We start from the raw sequence: 21,313 nt of genomic DNA, 5'->3' as shown, positions 1-21,313 counted from the left end.
GAAACTGTTTTCAGATTTTTCAGATTCTGATTCTCCTAGTTTGAGCCGCAATAATGAGACTTATCAAAGAGCGGGGCATTTGAAAGTTGATCAGTGTCCACTGGTGTCACAATCAATGACCAAAAATCAGTCAGCATCCACAGAATTTGGACAGGTGATGGTAATAGATAAAAGATGACTATTGGAGTGGTGTTTCTGGGGAATTACACGCTCAATGAGCTGTGCCAGTTTCAGCTGCCAGAAAACAGAAAAAGCAAACAAGGTAATGCAGAAGCCCAGGGCACTCAGCTGTGGGCCACCTGGGCATGGCCTAACCATTATTCTGACGGTTCCAAATTAGATTTTGTGGCAAAACCTACCTTGTGCTGACTCCTTTTATGCAACCTACAGCCAAGCAATACCTCTTATCAAGGTGTTTGCATTATCCCTCTGACCATAGTAATACAATAAATACAGCGAGAGTTAGGAGAAAGTAAGTTTGTTTAGCTTAGTATTTAGCATACACCTGAGAGTGGGTAGCAGGATTATATTTAGAACTCTGGGACTAGTTGGGAGACCTCAGTAGACAACTAGAGATTGCCTTCTCAAAATGTAACTTCATAGCAATATTGAAGGAGTGCTGTATCATTAAAAGCTGTATATAGAAAGTCAATTCTGATTCTACTAGGATGCCCAGTCTATTGAGTAACCATGTCTAATATGTGTTGTCCATAAATACTAATTAATTTAGCACCTTTAATCAGTCATATTGTCAGAGCTATAGTAAGAAATATATACTGTTTCTTTTTTTCACTCCTAGTTTTTTCTTTTCTATCCTCACCTATAGGGTTAACTTTGCATTTACAAAAGATTCTCAGTTATTTCCTAGAATAGTGACTACAAGCTATAAACTCAGTGTTTTGTTTCTTTTAATCTATAGAAGTGACTTGTTTGCTCTTGTTTGTCCATTAGCTTCGTATGTCCACAAAACACAAATTCAGATAAAATCTATCCAGTCCCTTCAACAGAGGAAGATGGGAAATAGGGAAACTACAAAATAAATAGAAGCAACTTCAGACTGTTCATGTAGATCATTTCTCATCTCAGTCGATACCTTTTAGAAAGTAACCAGCAGAGTCTACTCCTTCAGGGCCCCCGGATTTGTACATTTATTCATTTCATAATGATTTATTCTATACTGGACTCAGATAATATTATATCCTAAATATTTCTGGAAATGCTCCCCCAGTCCAGGCCTGCATCACCTTTGTTTTCTTCCATTAATAATGCCTTCAGATTCATCTCCCTCCATTTATTTGTATGCCCTTCAAATTCATTCCTCTTGTAGCATTTAGAGTCACCTCTCTCAAAAGCAAGTGTGACTGTGAACCACTTTTCAAATCACATTAATCTCCAAGCATCATAAAGTGACACGTGAGGCTTTCCTAATCTGACTTCTGCCTGACACTTCATCTCTCGCCCTTTCTGTCTTTTGCTATGGAATTCTGAATTGCTTGTGATGCCCTCCTGACCTGTCTCTGTACTTTCGACAGATATTTACCCTGTTGTGTGTGTGCTTCTCTCCCTGTCTTGTTACAGCCTTGCATGCCTTCCCTCTCCTTCCCTTGGACTGTGTAAGTCTCCTCTCAGGCATTATCTCTAGAAAAGCATTCCCTGACATCTTTTATCTACATTTTCTTTAAACTCCAGTGTCTAGTACAGAGCAGAAAGCTGATAAATAATTATTGAATAAAATAAATAAGGACTATTTATACAAAAGTGATTTTTAAGAGCTTGTCCTGTGCAGTTTAGGAGCCAAGAAGATAGGCATGTGAAAAAATAATTTACAATTCAGGTGATGAAGATACACTAGAAAAATCTATAAAGTTCTAAGGTAGCTACAAGGAAAGGGATACCTGTTTATCTGAGAAAAGATAGCTGTAATCAAGGACAACTTCACAAAGCAGGTTGAGTCTTAAAAGATGAAAAGTTATTTGTCAGGAAGAGTACAGGGTAGCATTTCAGATTAAGGAATTGATAAAAGTATAAAAAAATAAGGAATTTTGTAAACCATGAATAATGTTGCAATTAAAGCTTGGCATGTTGTTAAAAAGGTAATGTTATGAAGTAGAGAAGAGAATGTATTGTGACTTTATATGTCTGTCCTGTATTTTGAAATTTTGTTTGGTTTCTGATTGTTTTGTTCATTGATGTTTGGATGATTTTGTGAATGAATCTTTGAGCTGTTTGTGTGCCTGTATCCTGGTGACATCTGGTATTTTCCAAATTGTTAGTTGAAATTTTAGATCATTGGAAGTATTTCTTAAGGAAGTAAATATTCAGCTGAAGATTAAGATTGATTTAAGATGTCATTTGATACAGTGTTTTAAATCTATGTTTTAAATAAAGATTATGTCTTTTATCTAAATATTCTAAGTAATTTTAACTAAACATACAGATTTGTCAGCAGAACTAGACTTAGAAATGACATCAGAGGAAGAAGAGGAAAAACCTGTTGGAGATGAAAACAACCATTCCCAGGTATGTAAAAATGTAAATTTAAATTTCTGGTTTAATACTGTTTCCTGTGCTTCAACAGCATAATACAGTGTGTAACAAAGGTCATGACAAATAAAATTACCTTTCAAAATTTAATCAATAGATAAAAATTTAATAGTTTTTATAGCACCTTAATTATAAAATTTCAAATATTTTTAGAATCTGTTTATAGTTTGTTTTTGGAATTGAGGGAAAAAATTTTCCTGACTATTGTTTACTTCTTCCATTTTTATAACTTCATTACATGATTATGAAGGTGATATCAAATACTGAATTGTAAGAGTAAACAGTTGAAATTATGAACAATATGACAATGATGATCCCGGACCTAGATACATGGAGAGAGAAATCATTCCCAGTGGTTCAGGGTTTTCCATTGAAATTACCAGTCAGTGATGCCAAGATGAAAGATTCATTCTGTCTGTGATCTTGGCGTAATTGATTAGGGATGTACATTCAGGGAGAGAGTGGGGTCATAGAATCAATCCAGTTACCTATTAAGAGAATCGAAGCTTCCAGATTGGACCTTTGTTGTTAGGGCACAAATAATAACTTTTTAATTTATCTCATTTTGGGGTGAGAAATCAGTAAATACTACTAAAAATGCTTTATCCACTTTCATTGGTAGATATTAGAATATAATATAACTGAATGTAGGGGCTTCCTTGGTAGCTCAGCTGGTAAAGAATCCACCTGCAATGCAGGAGACCCCAGTTCATTTCCTGGGTCAGGAAATTCCACTGGAGAAGGGTTCAGCTACCCACTTCAGTATTGTTGGGCTTCCCTGGTGGCTCAGATGGTAAAGAATCCACCTGTAATGTGCGAGACCTAGGTTTAATCCCTGGGTTGGGAAGATCCCCTGGAGGAGGGCATGGCAACCTACTCTAGGATTCTTGCCTGGAGAATCCCCATGGACAGAGGAGCCTGGTGGGCTACAGTCCTTAGGGATGGAAAGAATCAGACATGACTGAGCATACACATAAGTGAATGTAAGCAGGTAATATGTGTTGATGAATAACACTATCATAAAATATAATTTGCATTAAAATTTAGGGATTTGTTCCTCTTTCTGATTGTTGTTAATTTGATTTTGGCTCCTAGTAATGTAAAGTTTGTCTGTTTTGCACGTATTGGTCCTTAAAAAAAAATCTTACAAATGTACTATAGGGATTCCCTATTTAAGGTTTAGTGAGGTGAAATATTTTTAAGTGAGGAAGCCTTTATAACATTAAAAATTATCTAATTAATTTTTGGTAGATTTAACATATATGAATTAATTCAAACAGTGATAAAATTGGGTTTGTGAGTTCATGTTTTTCCCCTATTTTAGGCTAAGGCAAGTTATTTTTCATTTCTTCCTCATGATCCAGTGATTTGTGAGTAGCTAAGCATAGATTAAGAAGTTTAAGAGTTAAATTTTAATAAATTTTAGATTTCCAACATGGACACTTCAGGATATTTTTAATGACAAATACATGTACTCCCTTCCCTTTATGTATTTAATAACAAATTTAATAACAATAAACATAAAATAAAGAATAGAATAAACAATACAAAACAAATTAAAAAATTAATAACAAATACATGTACTCCCTTCCCCGTACATGTATAAGGCTTCCCTTGTGGCTCAGCTGGTAAAGAATTTGTCTGCAATGCAAGAGACCTAGGCTCGATTCCTGGGTTGGGAAGATCCCCTAGAGAAAGTAAAGACTATCCACTCCAATATTCTGGCCTGGGGAACTCCATGGTCTGTATAGTCCATAGGGTTGCAAAGAGTCGGACACAACTGAGTGGCTTTCACTTTAACTTTCACATGTACTCCCACATATTCTTTAATCATCACTTGAAGATGTTTCTTTTGAGACAGACTTTTCCATTATGTTGTTTACTAAAATGTAGTAAGTTTTGACACATGTGATTTTGTCACATAAGTAGTATAAACTCCCACCCCCCGAAAATTAAATATTTATCTCCAAAGGAGAAAACTGAGTTTTGAGATGCTGTGAGATTTTTCTTCCTTCCAGTAATATATTTTTAAATTTCTTTGTTTGCTTGTTTGCTCTTTTGTGTAAGAGGTGCCTTGACTGAGTTTTAACAACAGACAAAAATCTGTAGGTATTGTCCTTTAAAAGAAAAAGGAGATCAGCCCTATCCCCAGCTAAGACATTAAATTACTTGGGTAAAGTCATGCTTTTAACTTATCTGCTGCTGCTGCTAAGTCGCTTCAGTCATGTCCGACTCTGTGCGACCCCATAGACAGCAGCCCACCAGGCTCCCCCGTCCCTGGGATTCTCCAGGCAAGAACACTGGAGTGGGTTGCCATTTCCTTCTCCGATGCATGAAAGTGAAAAGTGAAAGTGAAGTCGCTCAGTCGTGTCCGACTCTTAGTGACCCCATGGACTGCAGCCTAACAGGCTCCTCCATCCATGGGATTTTCCAGGCAAGAGTACTGGAATGAGTTGCCATCACCTTCTCCATTTAACTTACCTATTCATTTTATAAATTCATTTGGTAATTTATGAGATTCAAGTTACAGAATTTTATCATCTCTTTTGGTGCCATAAAATGCTAGGGAATGCCACCTTAGGGGCTTTGAAGAAATCATTTAGTTTATTTTTGTGTATGATGTTAAGAAGGGTTCTCATTTCATTCTTTTACATGTAGCTGTCCAGTTTTCCCAGCACCATTTATTGAAGAGGCTGTCTTTGCCCCATTGTATATTTTTGCCTCCTTTGTCAAAAATAAGGTACCCATAGGTGCATGGGTTTATTTCTGGGCTTTCAGTCTTGTTCCATTGGTCTATATTTCTGTTTTTGTGCCAGTACCATACTTTCTTTATGACTGTAGCTTTGTCATATAATCTGGTCAAGAAGGTTGATTTCTCCAGCTTGATTGGATTAAAATGGATTAAAGACCTAAATGTAAGACTAGAAACTATAAAACTCTTAGAGGAAAACATAGGCAGAACACTCGATGACATAAATCAAAGCTACATCCTCTGTGACCCACCTCCTACAGTAATGTAAATAAAGTGGGACCTGTAAATAAAGTAAACAAGTGGGACCTGGTTAAACTTAAAAGCTTTTGCACAGCAAAGGAAACTATAAGCAAGGTGAAAAGACAGCACTCAGAATGGGAGAAAATAATAGCAAATGAAACAACTGACAAAGGATTAATTTCCAAAATATACAAGCAGCTCATACAACTCAATACCAGAAAAACAGTCCAATCAAAAGGTGGGAAAAAGACCTAAATAGACATTTCTTCAAAGATGACATACAGATGGCTAACAAACACATGAAAAGATGCTCAATATCGCTCATTATTAGAGAAATACAGATAAAAACTACCATGAGATATAACCTTACACCAGTCAGAATGGCCATCATCAAAAAGTCTACAAGCAATGAATGCTGGAGAGGGTGTGGAGAAAAGGGAATGCTCTTACACTGTTGGTGGGAATGTAAATTGATCCAGTCATTATGGAAGACTGTATGGAGATTCCTTAAAAAACTAGGACTAAAACTACCATAAGACCCAGCAATCCCACTCCTAGGCAATGGCACCCCACTCCAGTACTTTTGCCTGGAAAATCCCATGGACAGAGGAGCCTGGTAGGCTGCAGTCCATGGGGTTGCTAAGAGTCGGACACGACTGAGTGACTTCACTTTCACTTTTCACTTTCATGCATTGGAGAAGGAAATGGCAACCCACTCTAGTGTTCTTGCCTGGAGAATCCCAAGGACAGGGGAGCCTGGTAGGCTGCTGTCTATGGGGTCGCACAGAGTCGGACACGACTGAAGCAGCTTAGCAGCAGCAGCAGCAGGCATATACCCTGAGGAAACCAAAATTGAAAAAGACACATGTATCCCATAATTCATTGCAGCACTGTTGCAATAGTTAGAACATGGAAGCAACCTAGATGTCCATCAACAGATGAATGGATAAAGAAGTTGCAGTTCATATACACAATGGAATATTACTCAGCCATAAAAAGGTATGCACTTGAGTCAGTTCTAATGAGCTGGGTGAACCTAGAACCTATTATATAGAGTGAAGTAAGTCAGAAAGAGAAAGATAAATATCGTATTATAACACATATATGGAATCTAGGAAAATGGCACTGAAGAATTTATTTACAGGGCAGCAGTAGAGAATCAGACATAGAGAATAAACTTATGGACTTGGGGTGAGGGGAAGAGAGGGTGAGATGTAACATGGAAAGAGTAACATGGAAACTTACATTACCATATGTAAAAAGATAGCCAACCGGAGTTTGCTGTATGGCTCAGAAAACTCAAACAGGGGCTCTGTATCAACCTATAGGGGTGGGATGGGGGGAGATGGGAGGGACGTTCAAAAGGCAGGGGATATATGTATAACTTTGGCTGATTTATGTTGAGGTTTGACAGAAAACAAAATTTGGTAAAGCAATTTCAATTAAAAAATAAGTTAATTTGAAAAAAAAATCATTTAAACTTTCTTGGTTTTGCTCCTATTTCTGGTAAATAGTGGGGCTACAATAGGTAATTATTTCTATATCCTCTAGCTATAAAGTTTGATGGTTATTGAATGTGAAATTGGGAAGCATTATTTATATTCCAGAATTCCACACTAACAACTCATCCGTTTCACTCTGCTCCTTGTGTTTTGGTAAACTTTGGTTCATATATTTTAGTGAACACCATCACTTTTTTGTTATATATAGCCTGGATCCAAATGAACAAAGAAATGTAAAAGGCCATGGGGAAAGAATAGCTTTAGTGTTTTTGAGGCACTAAGGTGTCACATCCTCTAAATCTGGCTGTTTAGTGGAAAATCCAGGTGGTAAAGACTGAAGAGGACAGATTTTGTGTGTTTTGTCCTTTTATTTCTCTATCTCTGCCAGTTAGATGGGGAAGACTAGGGATGAATAATTGCATCATCTTAAGAAAGCCTTTTTTGAAATTTTGGGAATTTTGTTTCTTTTCATCAAACAAGAAGAAATAGGATTTACAAATATTTCAGTGACTTGTTAGTGATAAAGTAAGCACAAAAAGATTTTTTTTATCACTTAAAATCAGGACAAACCCTGAGTCAAATAATAAAATTAATGAAAACAACAAAAAAAAGATGTTTATAATTAAGTAAAAGAATTTCTTAGTATCAAACTTTCATTAAAGGTTGAAGAAGAAAAGAAGAAGCACAAAAGTAGTGAAGTGGAAGTATCAGACAATGTATGTGATACTGCTGATGAGAGTGGATTGATTAAGCAGACAAAGAGTGGAGGAAACAGCAATCAGGAGTTTGCTGCTATGGAGAATGAAGGTTCTGATAGGTAAGCCTATTTAACAGCAGGTCATTTGTTATTTTTCTGTGAAATAAGTTTGGATGTGAGAGTTGGACTATAAAGAAAGCTGAGCGCTAAAGAATTGATACTTTTGAACTGTGGTGTTGGAGAAGACTCTTGAGAGTCCCTTGGGCTGCAAGGAGATCCAACAAGTCCATCCTAAAGGAGATCAGTCCTGGGTGTTAATTGGAAGGACTGATGTTGAAGCTGAAACTCCAATACTTTGGCCACCTGAGGCAAAGAGCTGACTCATTGGAAAAGACCCTGATGCTGGGAAAGATTGAGGGCAGGAGGAGAAGGGGACGACAGAGGAGGAAATGGTTGGATGGCATCACTGACTCAATGGACATGAGTTTGGGTAAACTCCGGGAGTTGGTGATGGACAGGGAGGGCTGGCGTGCTGCAGTCCATGGGGTCGCACAGAGTCGGATATGACTGAGTGACTAAACTGAGCTGAACTGAACTGAACTGAGCTAATGGTTGTGATGATCACATTTTACATTTTGCTGCTGTTGCTGCTAAGTCGCTTCAGTCGTGTCTGACTCTGTGTGACCCCAGAGATGGCAGCCCACCAGGCTCCCCCGTCCCTGGGATTCTCCAGGCAAGAACACTGGAGTGGGTTGCCATTTCCTTCTCCAATGCATGAAAGTGGAAAGTGAAAGTGAAGTCGCTCAGTCATGTCCAACTCTTCCCGACCCCATGGACTGCAGCCTACCAGGCTCCTCCATCCATGGGATTTGGCAGGCAAGAATACATTTTGCCAGGGATATAGTTATTTTTATTTTTTTGTCCTTTAGACATAATACTAAAGTCAATTTCTTAACATACCACCATATTACAGTATTAGAGTATGCTGAATTTGACTGCCTACTTGCCTTTACCAGTGTGTGGTATATTTAAATATATTTTATGTCACTACTTAACGTTTTTTCATTTCAGTTTGAGCACTTCTTTGAGCATTTCTTATGAGACAGGTTTAGTGGTGAGGAACTCCCTCAGCTCTGGTTTTTCTGGGAAAGTTTTTATTTCTCCTTCATTTCTGGAACATAACTTTTCTGGATAGAGTATTCTTGGTTGGCAGGTTTTTTTTTTTTTTATCATATCATTTTGAGTATGTCCATGGATGGAAGCCAAATTGTTGTTGGTGGCAGGGGAACTGATGAGGTACTGGTCTTTCATCCATAATGCTGAAATCACTGCATCATGTGGGTGGTTTAAAAGTAAACTGCCTCACTACCCCTCCACCACCAAATATTTCCTTGATTTTTTCTTTCATGGTATATGTGCCACATGTCATTTAAAAAGTGACCCAAATTAAGCGTTACTTTTTTTTTTTTTTTTTCTTTTTGGCTGCTCTGGTTCTTTGCTGCTGCAGTGCTTGAGCTTCTCATTGTGGTGGCTTCTGTTGATGCCAAGCATGGGCTCTAGGGTGCTGGCTTCAGTAGTTGTGCAGCATGGGTTTAGTTGCCCCGTGACATGTGGGATCTTCCTGGACCAGGGACTGAACCACTGTCCCCTCATTGGCAGGCAGACTCCTAAGTACTGGACCATCAGGGAAATCCCTAAATTAAGCATTATTGTATTTAAAAGCAAAACAGAAAATATAGTGTAAATCTAATTATGACTCCCATGGGTAAGAGTCATTGTGTTTAGGCAGTGAACTCTAGGTTTCCAGTGTAGCCCTTGAGGTTCTTCCCAGTGTCTTTCCAAAGATGCACCTCTCTGCTTTCTTTCATGTGCTTCGTACTTTTCCTTCCAGGTTCCTAGGAAACAGCCTAGATGCCACGTGCCTGATCTTTGTGCTCTGTATTCTAATCTCCAAGTAGAATGATTTTCTCCCTTTTTTTTTTCCTTTTAACCTTCTCTCTTCACTTCTTCTGTAAAGCCTTCTTTATTTCACTGATAACTTTCATATATCAACTCTTACATATCACATCATATCATAATTGTATATCTGTCTTTGAGGCAAGAATTTGTGTTTTCTTGCCTATGGTTGGTACTTAATAACTATTTTGTGAATTAATCAATGATTTAAGATGGGTAAGAGTAGGAATTTTACAAGAATTGCTTTTTTTATTCAGTTGAATTATTAGAAAACATTGGCTTTTTTTGAAATTTTTTAAAGTAGCAATCCTGGCATGTATAGAAAGGAAGTAAAGAAAAAGGACAATAGCAAATGGACACCAGAAGAACGTGTGATTGCAACAATATTTGAAAAGACCGATTCACTGACTGGTGGTCTGCTGCGTGTTAATAATGACGGCATTTTAAGTGAAGTGGATCAGGATGATGACAGGTAATATCTACAAATTTTTTATTTCTAGAGGAAGAAATAAGCACTGAATACTTCTGGAAATGGAGCAACATAATATAGTGTACAGGCCAAAACAAGAGATTCCTCAACTATAGTGGAAAACACTGCTGAAAGATTAAAGTGAGGACCAGTGCCTTTGGCCAGAAATCATTTCAGTAAATAGTCTCCTTGAAAGCTGGTCTGTAGTGAATACATATAAACAGCCCTGTATGGAATATTTGCTGGGACAGGCAATAGAGAACTAGATGGTAACTGAAGAGGAATGTGGAGTTCAAAGGAGTTTCTTGTTTTATGTTAAGATGGGAGCTTTTAGAGTATGTGTGCTGCTAGAAATGAGCCAGAAGAGGACATGTTTATTGAGTTAATCTTGTTTGCATTTCCAATATTAGAAAGCTTATTGATTATATGACATTATCTTTAAACTATTACAGTAAACTAATTGTACATAATACTTCTGTTATATATAGTTTTATGGTAAGGGCTTGTTTGTTGGTTCTGAAGTGTAATATTCCTATGTAATTGTATGTGTAGATGATTAGTTCAGTTAATTCTATCCTACATAGATTTTAAAAAATTATATAATCATGAACTTACTAACACTTAGGCTATGCTGAATAGGATTTGATCATTCCTAGATGATTCTAGTTGATAGTAACATCGTGAGTAGCTATGATTTTGTAAGGTACTCTTAAACATTACATCATATCAACGTAATAGTTGTTTATAGATTCTAAGGAAAAGGGAAAAATTTTGTTTATATTCAACAGAAAAAAAAACTAACAATCTTTCACAAATTATTAATTTTGGTTTATAAAGTTCTAAATTAGAAAAATTATGCTTCCCATAGTAAGAGTGTTATTAACACATATTGTGTATTCAATAAGTGTATATCAGATTCATGAATAAACAGCAGAATGGCTAAATGAAGGCCTACTGATAAATTTCTTTACAAAAGCAAGTGTTTAGTGAAAGTAGATTTCCAATATTGCCTACCTCTAAAGTCTTTTTATTTTTTGAGAAACGTGTTAAGATTCAGAAAGTATTATTTATAGTTATAACTGGACATGGAATAATAATATAGATTCATTTGCTATCATATTCCTTAAGAAGACTTATTTAAATATTACTTTCTCTGCATATTTTCGAACCGCAGTGTTGAAGCCAGATTCCTGAGTTTGAACTCTGGATCTGTTGGTGATCTGCTGTGTGGGCTTGGGCAACTTACTCAGCCTTTCTGTGCTCCGTTTCTTCCTTTGTAGAGGACCTAATGTATTCCCTACTTCCCAGAAAGTTTGTGAGGATTAAAATGCCATTAAGACATATAAAGTGCTTATAATAATGCATAGCAGTTGCATAGGAAGTCCTCAGAAGGCTAATATCATGGTTATTAAAAATGGGTTTCTTTCTTATAAGGACTTAAGGAATACATCCCAGATAGGTTTTATTGCTGCAAAACATAGTTCTTATTGAAAATAACAACTGCAAGAAATCCTGGTATACTGGTTCCCTTCACATAATGCAAGTAATGTTGTGTTTTTCCTTTTCTTTGATCTAAATTAAATGTTTTATTAGTATTATAAATGTATTTTGTTTGTCCTTTAATGTTACTCTTCTTTATTGTTTTAATCCTTTTATAAAAATTACTTACCAATGCAAATGCAAAGATTTTATATAAAAAACAAAGTTTAGGTATTTGTATTTTTAAGTATTTAATATTAGTCTGAAAAGAATCATTTGTTTTTTCAGGCCTGCAAAGAAAACATCTAATGAAAATAACAAGGTATAGTCAAAAAGTTAACTATAAAAAATATTTTCCTAGTAAAAAATACTTTGTAAAAGGAAGAGTAGCAAAATATAAAATCTTCCTTTGTTGTAGAGACATATACTTTGACAACTTAATTTAGAAACACTATTGATAAAGTTATCCTTTTGATAAAAAAATCTGTCCTTTTAAAAAGTGTCTGTTTTTGCTTTAATGAAGAGATGTTTATCACCTTTGTACAATTAGTATGTTCTATAAATATTTTAAGGACATTATGAAATAGTATTATTTATGTGTAGGTCAAAGAACAAATTAATTCTGTGGATGACCGTGATGACTTAACTCAGTCATCTGAAACAGCTTCCGAGGATGGTGAGTTGCTTTACTATAAGAATTCCATGTTGTTAATTGAACAACTTGACACAGGGTGTAAAGGTAGGACTGCAGTGTAAATATAAATACAAAGCCTGTTTGTGTATGGTGTAGTAGTAATATATGTCTAGTACTGCTCTAGAGCCAGGGATATGTTACAGTGCTGGGCATCTCAGAAATAGGTTCTGTATTAAAAGAACATGAACATGAGTGTATACTCTGCACCACAGGCCTATGATCATTCTCACTCACTGTACCTTCTGTTGACTCTTCTTTCCTGTGCCCTCACCCAAGGTCAGGTTAGCATCACTTTCCTCCTGGAATAACTGAAATAATCTCAGAACTTCTTTCCCTCCCATTCTACCTCCTGGAACCTCAATCCACACAGCAACTATAATGATTATCTATTTTTAAAAATTCAGATCTCATCATGTTACCCTTTTGCTTAAAGCCCAACTGTTACTTCTCTTTGCTTCATGGTTAAAGGTCACAATTGTCTAGCTTCACCTTGTTTTATTTTTTACCCTTCTTTCTACATGAATTTTAGCATCAGGGTGTCAATTTCCTAAAATGTCTGCTGGTCTTACATTTTCATTTTCATTCAGTTCAAAATACTTTGTAATTCTTCTTTTCATTACCTCTTTTATCCAAGGGTTATTTAGATCCGTGTGATTTAGTTTCCAAATATTGAGAGTTTTCCAGAGATCCTTCTGTGCTCTTGCTTCTTGTGATTTAATACGTGCATCCAGAGGGACCCGGGGGCTAGGGCTGATTATTTCCTCCCTCGAAGGCAAGACCTTACTGACTACCCTGTTCATTCTACTGTAAGGAGAAGTTTTTCCAGCCTGGCTCATGAGATTAGATAGAATTCCTGGGACTGAGTGAGCACCAGTCACAGGTTCCTATAGTCTTTTCAGATGGTTTCTCCCTGGTCTCAGGTGGTTTTTCCCAGATGGGCGCTGTTTGTTCCTCTGCTGAGTACCCGAGGGGCTCCTCCTCAGATCTCCAGGGTCCTTTTTCTCTCTGTTCCACTCTCTCCTCTCTGTGGTTCTGATCTGTGATCTCTGCCCACTTTGGTTTCACCGGACTGTCAGCTTCATCACCTCCTGTCAGGGAGTCTGGCTGACTCAGCTTCCATTCCTTCTCCTCATGTTGGGGCCTGGAAATTCTCTCAAGGCAGTGAGCTGGGGCATTCCTTAGGCTAACCCCAAGTGTTTCCAGGATCATTGTCTTTCATTCCCTGAAGTCCTTTGTCATGAAAATCATTGTTTAATGTATTTTGTCGGTGTCGTTTTTGCTCACTTCACTCAGGAAGGTAAATCAGTAGCTGTTCACTCTGTCTTGGTTAAAAACATATGGCAGCTGGAGACTGTCCACAATGTTGTTCTTCCTACTGTACTTACTACTTCCTGCTCATCCTTCATTTCTCAGTGTGACATCTCTTCCCCAGGGAAATCTTTCCTGGACCCAATCTATGTCAAGTTCTATTATGTGATCATAGAACTCTCTTTTCTTATAATATCCTTCTGAGTTCATAATTATTTTATTTATCTTTCTCTTCTACTAGACTTGAAGCTAAACAAGAGCCAGGGGAGTCTGTTTCATCTGCAGAGCTTAGAATAATGTCTTCCACATTATAGAGAATTAATATTTGTTCAATGTGTGGATGCGTGAACGTGAAAGGCACAGTCCTTTGTACTCAAAACTTACTCACATAAATTTTTGTTTGTTGTTGTTTTTATCTTTGTTTTCTTCATTATGCAGATTCTGTTAGCTTGTTGAAAATCCAGGATACGATTCTTTCGTATGAAAAATTAGTGGAACTTAAAAAAAAGCCACTGTGAACTGCTTAGAGGAAAGATTAAAAAAATGGAAAGTAAGGTTTGTGGGCTACAGAAAGAGCTGTCAGAAACCAAAGAAGTGAAATCACAGTTGAGCATCAGAAAGTGGAGTGGGAACGAGAGCTCGGCAGCTTGAAGTACTGTACATCTCGCTTTTAGAGAAATATTTGAACTATTGTTTCCTTTAATACTGCAGAGACATAGAAGTGTTATAAGGACTAGCTTATCCTCTAGGATTTTACAGAGGAGAAAGTGTTACTAGTATTGTGGAGTGTGAAATTCTTGGAAATAATATAGCAGGTTGTTAACAGTGAGTGCTTCTAATAACTTAATGTATGTTTTTCCAAATCATCATTTTCATGACCGTACAGAAGTCCACCATAATGGAAACCTTATTAATTATTTAGCAAATTGACTTTCGGTTGTTTTTCACTTTTCTGTATTATATTTAATATGACATGAAATGTTTTTCTATAAATTCATTTCTACCTTTCTAATTATTTTGAATACATTTTCTTTAATAATATCGTATTATTTGGTCAAAGTATGAGAACTTAAAAAAGATCTTTGATCTATATTTGAAGTTTATATTACTTTACATTCCCATGCACAGATGTATACAGTAGTCATTTTTCTCAAGACAGAAAAAAAAAAAAATGGATGCAGTTTTATTCTTAACCCTCAGCATGAAAACTGTGAAATTATTAAGGTTTTTCATTGTATTTTCCCCTATTTTACTATTTTAAACATTATGTAGAGAAAGTTATTGTAGCAGTGGATAATCTCATGATTTTCTAAGAAGAGCTGTATGAGTTTTGCAGATTGACCTTAAAGCAAGAAGGAGAGCAGAGAAGAAATGCTGATATGTTGTATGAAAATATTAGGGAGCAGTTAAGAAGAAAAGAAGACCAATATAGTAAAAAAGTTGAAATGAAACAGCAACTTGAACTCACTCTCAGAGAACTAGATATGGAACTGAAGACTGTGAGAAATGATCTGAATCAGGTAGGGCATTCTTTGGTGAAATTTTCAAATTTCTGACACTATTTCGTCAATATTATTTATAGTATCCCTTTAATTTAATATGTATTTTTAGGTTTAGAACAAAATTGTTATCTAAAGTATGAATGGTGACATTTAGAGCTTAAGTTATTAATTTCTTGCCATTCTTGGCTTCTCATAGATGCTCTGTGTATGTTTACTGAGTGGAGGAATGGACATAAATCAAGCTGAATCATTAACATAATGGTTGGCATTTTTGATACATTAGGCAAAGTAATATTCTTAATTCCAATCCATGTATTAATTTTGGCTTTCTTGTGTTAAAATATAGGCTAACTTGCGTTGACACTGTGAAGAAACTAGCTAAGTGCTTTGTAAAGAAATTTTCCTTCACAATACTATGTCTGCCTATGTTTTTGCTCTGTGATAAATTTAGCAGGCATTTAAATTAAGATCTGAGTTATTCATGTGGGAATACAGATCCTTGTGCTTAAAAAGCCTACTTCCTTTAAACAGTTTTTTTCATTTTAAATTCTTCTCCTAAGCTTTTAACTTTTTTTTTTTTTTAATGATATAGACCCCAAACTTCATATAATGTCTCTCCAGGTTATAGAAGCACGAAATGACACTCAGAAGCAGCTTTCTCGAGAATGGAATGGCAGAATGTTATGGGATGGAATTCTGGCCAATCACCTTGCCAAACAAAAGGAAATAGAAAGGGCTAATAAGGAAATGAACTCTGAGGTATTTTCTATAGTCATTTTCAAAGATGTGTATATGTCTCTGTGTATGTATATATTTTAAAAACCAACACTATACATCATAGAAAGTGTAGAGGGTTTTGAAAGCCTATATATCTATGTTTTGAGGAGGGCAACATTTTCCATCTGTTGGATAAAGTAATATTTGTAATTCAAATCTGTTTGTCTGCTGCAGATAGGTAGTGACACATGATGGCCTCATCCAAGGAGAGGCCTTTAATATTTTCCATAGGAATTGATCTCAAAGTTTTTGCAACTGTCTTGGAAGAGCTGGCACCCTGATTGTGGTTTAGGCAAGGAAGACCGTGTGTGGTCCACCATCGACTGTGCTACCCGACCAAGTCCCTCTGCTTTGGAGTGAACGTGTCGGTCACTCCATGCACGTCATCATCTTCAGTGTCTAAATCGGAGTCTGTTCTTGGCTCTGCTGTCATTTCTTTAACCAATACCCTATCAACGACCTTTCTACATCATTTACAGGTTTTCAATTTGTAAACACTGTGCCATCAGTTGTTAAAACACTTTTGAACACCTTAAAAAGTTGTTTCTATAGAAAAAACTTATAAAAGTCCCCCCTCCCCCTCTAAAGAAAACAAACTTTTGCTACTGACAGTAGATGTTCTGGTTGTTGGTAGTGATGTTGTTTCCTCGAAAGATCACTAGGTTACTTTATCACTTCCCTGATGGTAAGGAGGAAACTATAGGCCGTTCAGAAGCCACATTTTGGATGTCATTCTTCTACTTGTGAGAAAATGAGCACTCTGTGAGTGCCCTGTTTCCGTACAGGGAACTTTTGAAAACAGTGATAGATATGCCATAATATATATTAGTGATGATTATTGTGTTTTTCATTGTATTTCCCCCATCTTACTGTTTTAAACATTATGAAGAGAGAATGAAAGTTATTGCTGTAGCAAATAATCTCATGATTTTCTAAGAAGAGCTCTCTACATTTTACCTTATTTATCATTAGCATGTGTACCATGAGTGAAATAAGAGGCTTACTTTGTATGTTTGTACTAGAGAAGTAACTGTGGTTTGATGTAAGAGGCCTACTAGAGTGAGAAGACCTGGTGAAAAGCCTGCAGCTTATTTATATTTTTAACTTCTTCCTTTCCAGAATTATAGCTAATGAGTTAATTGATATTTGTAGAAGTGCTTAGTACAGTTATCAAGAGGGATAATTCTTCTAATTGTTAAAATGTTAGAAAGATAGCATAGTCTCAGAAAAGTTTTTTTTTTTTATGAAATTTAGTCTGTTTAAATATATATAGGGCTAAGGCTCTTACTGTGAGGTAGCTGTATAGGTTAGATATCAGATGCAGTGTTTTTAAAGCTAGCAAGTAGTGTTGTTTATTGAATTATAGTCGATTTACAGTATTGTGTTGTTTCAGGTATTCAGCACAGTGATTCAGCTATATATATATATATATATATATATATATATATATAGGGCTTCCCTGCTGGCTCATACTGTAAAGAATCCACCTGCAGTACAGGAGACCTAGGTTTGATCCTTGGGTTGGGAAGGTCCCTTGGAGAAGGAAATGACTACTCACTCCAGTATTCTTGTCTGGAGAATTCCATGGGCAGAGGAGTCTGATCGGCTACGGTCCATGGGGGTTCAAAAGAGTCAGACATGGCTGAGTGACTAACACACGTGCACACTAACACACACACACACACACACACATATTCCTTTTCAGATTTTTCTTGTAGAATATTAAGTGTAGTTCCTTATGTTGATCCTTGTTGATTATTTTATATATCAGTTCAGTTTCAGTTCAGTCATGTCTGACTCTTTGTGACCTCATGGACTGCAGCACGCCAGACCTCCCTGTCCATCACCAACTCCCGGAGTTGACTCAAACTCATGTCCATTGAGTCTGTGATGCCATCCAAGCATCTCATCCCCTGTCGTCCCCCTCTCCTCCCGCCTTCAGTCTTGCCCAGCATCAGGGTCTTTTCAAATGAGTCAGTTCTTCCCATCAGGTGGCCAAAGTACTGGAGTTTCAGCTTTACCATCAGTCCTTCCAGTGAACACCCAGGACTGATTTCCTTTAAGATGGACTTGTTGGATCTCCTTGCAGTCCAAGGGACACTCAAGAGTCTTCTCCAACACTAGAGTTCAAAAGTATCAATTCATATATTTCATATATACTAGTGTGTATATGTTAGGAAAAGGCAATGGCAACCCACTCCAGTACTCTTGCCTGGACAATCCCATGGATGGAGGAGCCTGGTAGGCTACAGTCCATGAGGTCGCACAGAGTCAGACACGACTGAAGCAACTTAGCAGCAGCAGCAGCAGTATGTATATATTAATCCCAACATCCTAATTTCTCCCTTCCCATACCTCCCTTTTGCCTATGGTGACTGTAAGTTTGTTTTCTATGTCTGTGAAGCTCTTTCTGTTTTGTAAATAAGTTCATTTTTAGATTCCACATGTAAGCAGTATGATATAATACTTGTCTTTGTCTGACTTACTTCACTTAGTGTGGTAATGTCTAGGTCCAACATCCCTGTTGCTACAAATAGCATTTCATTCTTTTTTATGGTGTAGTAGTATTCCATTGTACAAATATACCACATCAGATGCAATTTTTAAGTGTAGTCAGATCTATACATCTTTGGTTTAAGCTTTCCCAAGTTCATTGTAATTAAAAAAAAAAGCCTTTCCAGTTCTGAGCTTCTTGAAAAGTCTCTTGGGGTTTCTTTTTTACTTTCATGGATTCGTTGTCTTCAATTAAATTTTTGAACTTTTGGATATTTCTGCTTGTGTAATGTCTGAGATTTGTATCGAACCTTATTTTTTCCATTTGGAGACACACTTGGTGCAGTCTTTTCACTGTATAAACATAGAGGTTAGTCTTTCATTTTAGAGGAAATCATGAAATGTCACTTTATTGAGTACTAGCTAAAAGTCTCCTTTGTTTCACTTAGGTTTCTGATAGTTGTGAAGAAGCAAAAGACCTGTTGTGCAGAAACTACATGCTGAAGGATGAAATTGCCATGCTAAGACGAGATAGATGCAGTGAAAAATCGGTACCAGGAAAAGGAAAAGAAATATTTTGAGGACATTGAAATTGTAAAAGGAAAGAATGATGATCTTCAAAAGACAATAAAACGGAATGAGGAAACGTTAACAAAGACTATATCCCAGTATATTAAGTATATTAAGCAAGCTTAATGCTCTGACAGCTAAGAATACAATGCTAAACTCTAAGCTGGAGAACAAAAAAGAAAGCAAATGAAGACTGGAAACGAAAGTGGAATCTTACCGTTCTAGACTGGCTGCTGCCTCACACGATCATGATCAATGTCAGACATCAAAAAGAGACCTGGAACTTGCCTTCCAGAGAGCAAGAGACGAGCGGTTACACTTGCATGACTAAATGAAGTCCGATGTGGCTAACCTGAAAGATAACAACGAGATGCTTTCCCAGCAACTTTCTAGAGTGAAAAGTAAGTTCAGTAACCTAGAAATTAAGCTGAATCACACGAGAGATTCTCTCAGAGAAAAGATTTTGATGTTAGAACGTGTCCAGAGAGACCTAAGCCAGAGTGTCAAAAGCAGGAAATTGAACACATGTATCAGAACGAACAAGGCAAAGTGAATAAATATATTGGAAAGCAGGAATCCTTAGAGGAGAGATTATCTCAACTCCGGAGTGAAAACATGTTCCAACAGCAACTGGATGATACACAAAACAGAGCCTACAGTAAAGATAAGATGGTCATTAGCATCCAAGACCAGTTTCAGCAGATGGTGAACGTGAGAAACAAGGTCTGGTGCTGGAGGAAAGAAACAAGGAGTTAATCAATGAGTGTAATCATTTAAAAGAGAGAATGTGTCAGTACGAAAATAAGAAAGCAGAAAGAGAAGTGAATATCCAGAAGAAGAAATTCTCAGACTTCCTGAAAGAAAGTTTAAAGTGATTCTTGATTCTGGCTAAATGTTGAATCTAGTTGAACATAAAAAATAAATAGGCTGTGAATCTATGGTCTCTAAACCAGCCTAAAAGCACACCTTGTATCAGAAAATAAAAATTGGACCCAAGAGATGCTTTACTTTGAGTAGAGACATCATATTGCTTATGAAATGTTAAGAGATTCAGTTCTAAATTATTAATATAGATAGTGTTAGTAATTTACTCTTTCACTATTAGGATAAGGATTTTAATCTTTGTGTTACCACATTTCAGTATCATGATGAAGTGGATAAATTAAATGCTCAAACCTAAAATGAATATTTCAAAAATAAGTTTCACTTACATGGATTACCTTGACAGTCAATTCCAGGTTTCCCAGATGCTATATTTTATGTATTGTACTTTGGCTTCAGTAGCTTGTCATACCTTTCGGTCATATTTGTTGGTATAATTTTAATTTTATTTCCATCAATTTGAATTAATTTGGGAAAATTTCAGCCTTGAATCATTTTTTCTTATGGCCTCTCAACTCTTTAAAGGCATCTGTTTGTCATTGAATCATAATTTGGGACTCGAGTTTTAGCCAAACTATTCCTGATTTAATCTTCCCATTGCTATTTATGTTATTTACTTAGAGCATTTTTACAAACAATTTGCACATAGTTCTCGTTTTAAGAATCAATTAGTATCGTTTGAATACAAGTTTGTTCACTAAAAATAAAGGATGGCAGGATTCGTGAGCAGCAGTAATAGAGGGTCAGGGAGAGGGTTGTAGGGGCTGTGGTCTGGAGGCAGGTGGAGGTTAGGATATCGAGGCTCCTTGAAGGCTATGGGAGCAACCTCATTTTTAAAATTTCATTTTTCTTTTATATTGGAATATGGTTGATTTACAATTTTGTATTCGTTTCAGATGTACAGGAAATTGATTCAGTTATTTGTACACATATATCCATTCTTTTTCAGTTCCTTTTCCCAGGTAGGTGACTACAGAATATTGAGTAGAGTTCCCTGTGCTCTCCAGTATGTCCTTACGGTTAGCCAAGGGCAAAGGTGGGGAGGAGGGATAAATTAGGAGTTTGGGATTAATATAGACATACTACTGGATATAAAATAGATAAGCAACAAGGGAATGGCCTCCTTTTTCTGCTGAGGTAGGAATCTATTGGAAAGATCTGAGCACTGGTTGGAATATGTGAAGATCTCTGAGTTAATCAAAGCTTCTAATAAAAAAGGAAGGGAAAATGTTTCCACAGTGTGGAATTTTCCATCACTTTTCCCACCTACACACTCATTTCTTTCTGGACATGAGGTGGTGAAGCTCTGCAGATTTATTGGGAGGGAAAGGGCGTGGACAGTGGGGCCACATCTGTTGTCTGAGTAACTTAATATCAGGAAGGCTGGAGGGTGGCCCCTTCTGTGTCTGTAACCAAACTCAGTGAGGAGGAAAAAGAAGGTGAGTTGC

The 21,313-nt window shown here is 36.7% G+C and overlaps 1 protein-coding gene across 1 annotated transcript in view; it reads left to right on the top strand.

Annotated features, from left to right (window-relative positions):
• LOC102392711 (ankyrin repeat domain-containing protein 26-like) overlaps positions 1 to 21,313 on the top strand; it is a 67,819-nt gene that overhangs the window by 33,607 nt on the left and 12,899 nt on the right. The window contains 15 exon segments of the mRNA XM_045163999.1: positions 2,447 to 2,520; positions 7,701 to 7,855; positions 9,996 to 10,163; positions 11,928 to 11,961; positions 12,243 to 12,378; positions 14,080 to 14,138; positions 14,140 to 14,245; positions 14,248 to 14,293; positions 14,978 to 15,161; positions 15,765 to 15,902; positions 18,863 to 18,939; positions 18,941 to 19,094; positions 19,096 to 19,480; positions 19,483 to 19,680; positions 19,683 to 19,804. Of these exon segments, the coding sequence (XP_045019934.1) occupies positions 2,447 to 2,520; positions 7,701 to 7,855; positions 9,996 to 10,163; positions 11,928 to 11,961; positions 12,243 to 12,378; positions 14,080 to 14,138; positions 14,140 to 14,245; positions 14,248 to 14,293; positions 14,978 to 15,161; positions 15,765 to 15,902; positions 18,863 to 18,939; positions 18,941 to 19,094; positions 19,096 to 19,480; positions 19,483 to 19,680; positions 19,683 to 19,804 (2,036 nt within the window).

Source organism: Bubalus bubalis, chromosome 21, assembly GCF_019923935.1.
Source record: "Bubalus bubalis isolate 160015118507 breed Murrah chromosome 21, NDDB_SH_1, whole genome shotgun sequence".
NCBI classification, from domain to species: domain Eukaryota; kingdom Metazoa; phylum Chordata; class Mammalia; order Artiodactyla; family Bovidae; genus Bubalus; species Bubalus bubalis.
This window is presented reverse-complemented; position numbering and strand designations above follow the sequence as displayed.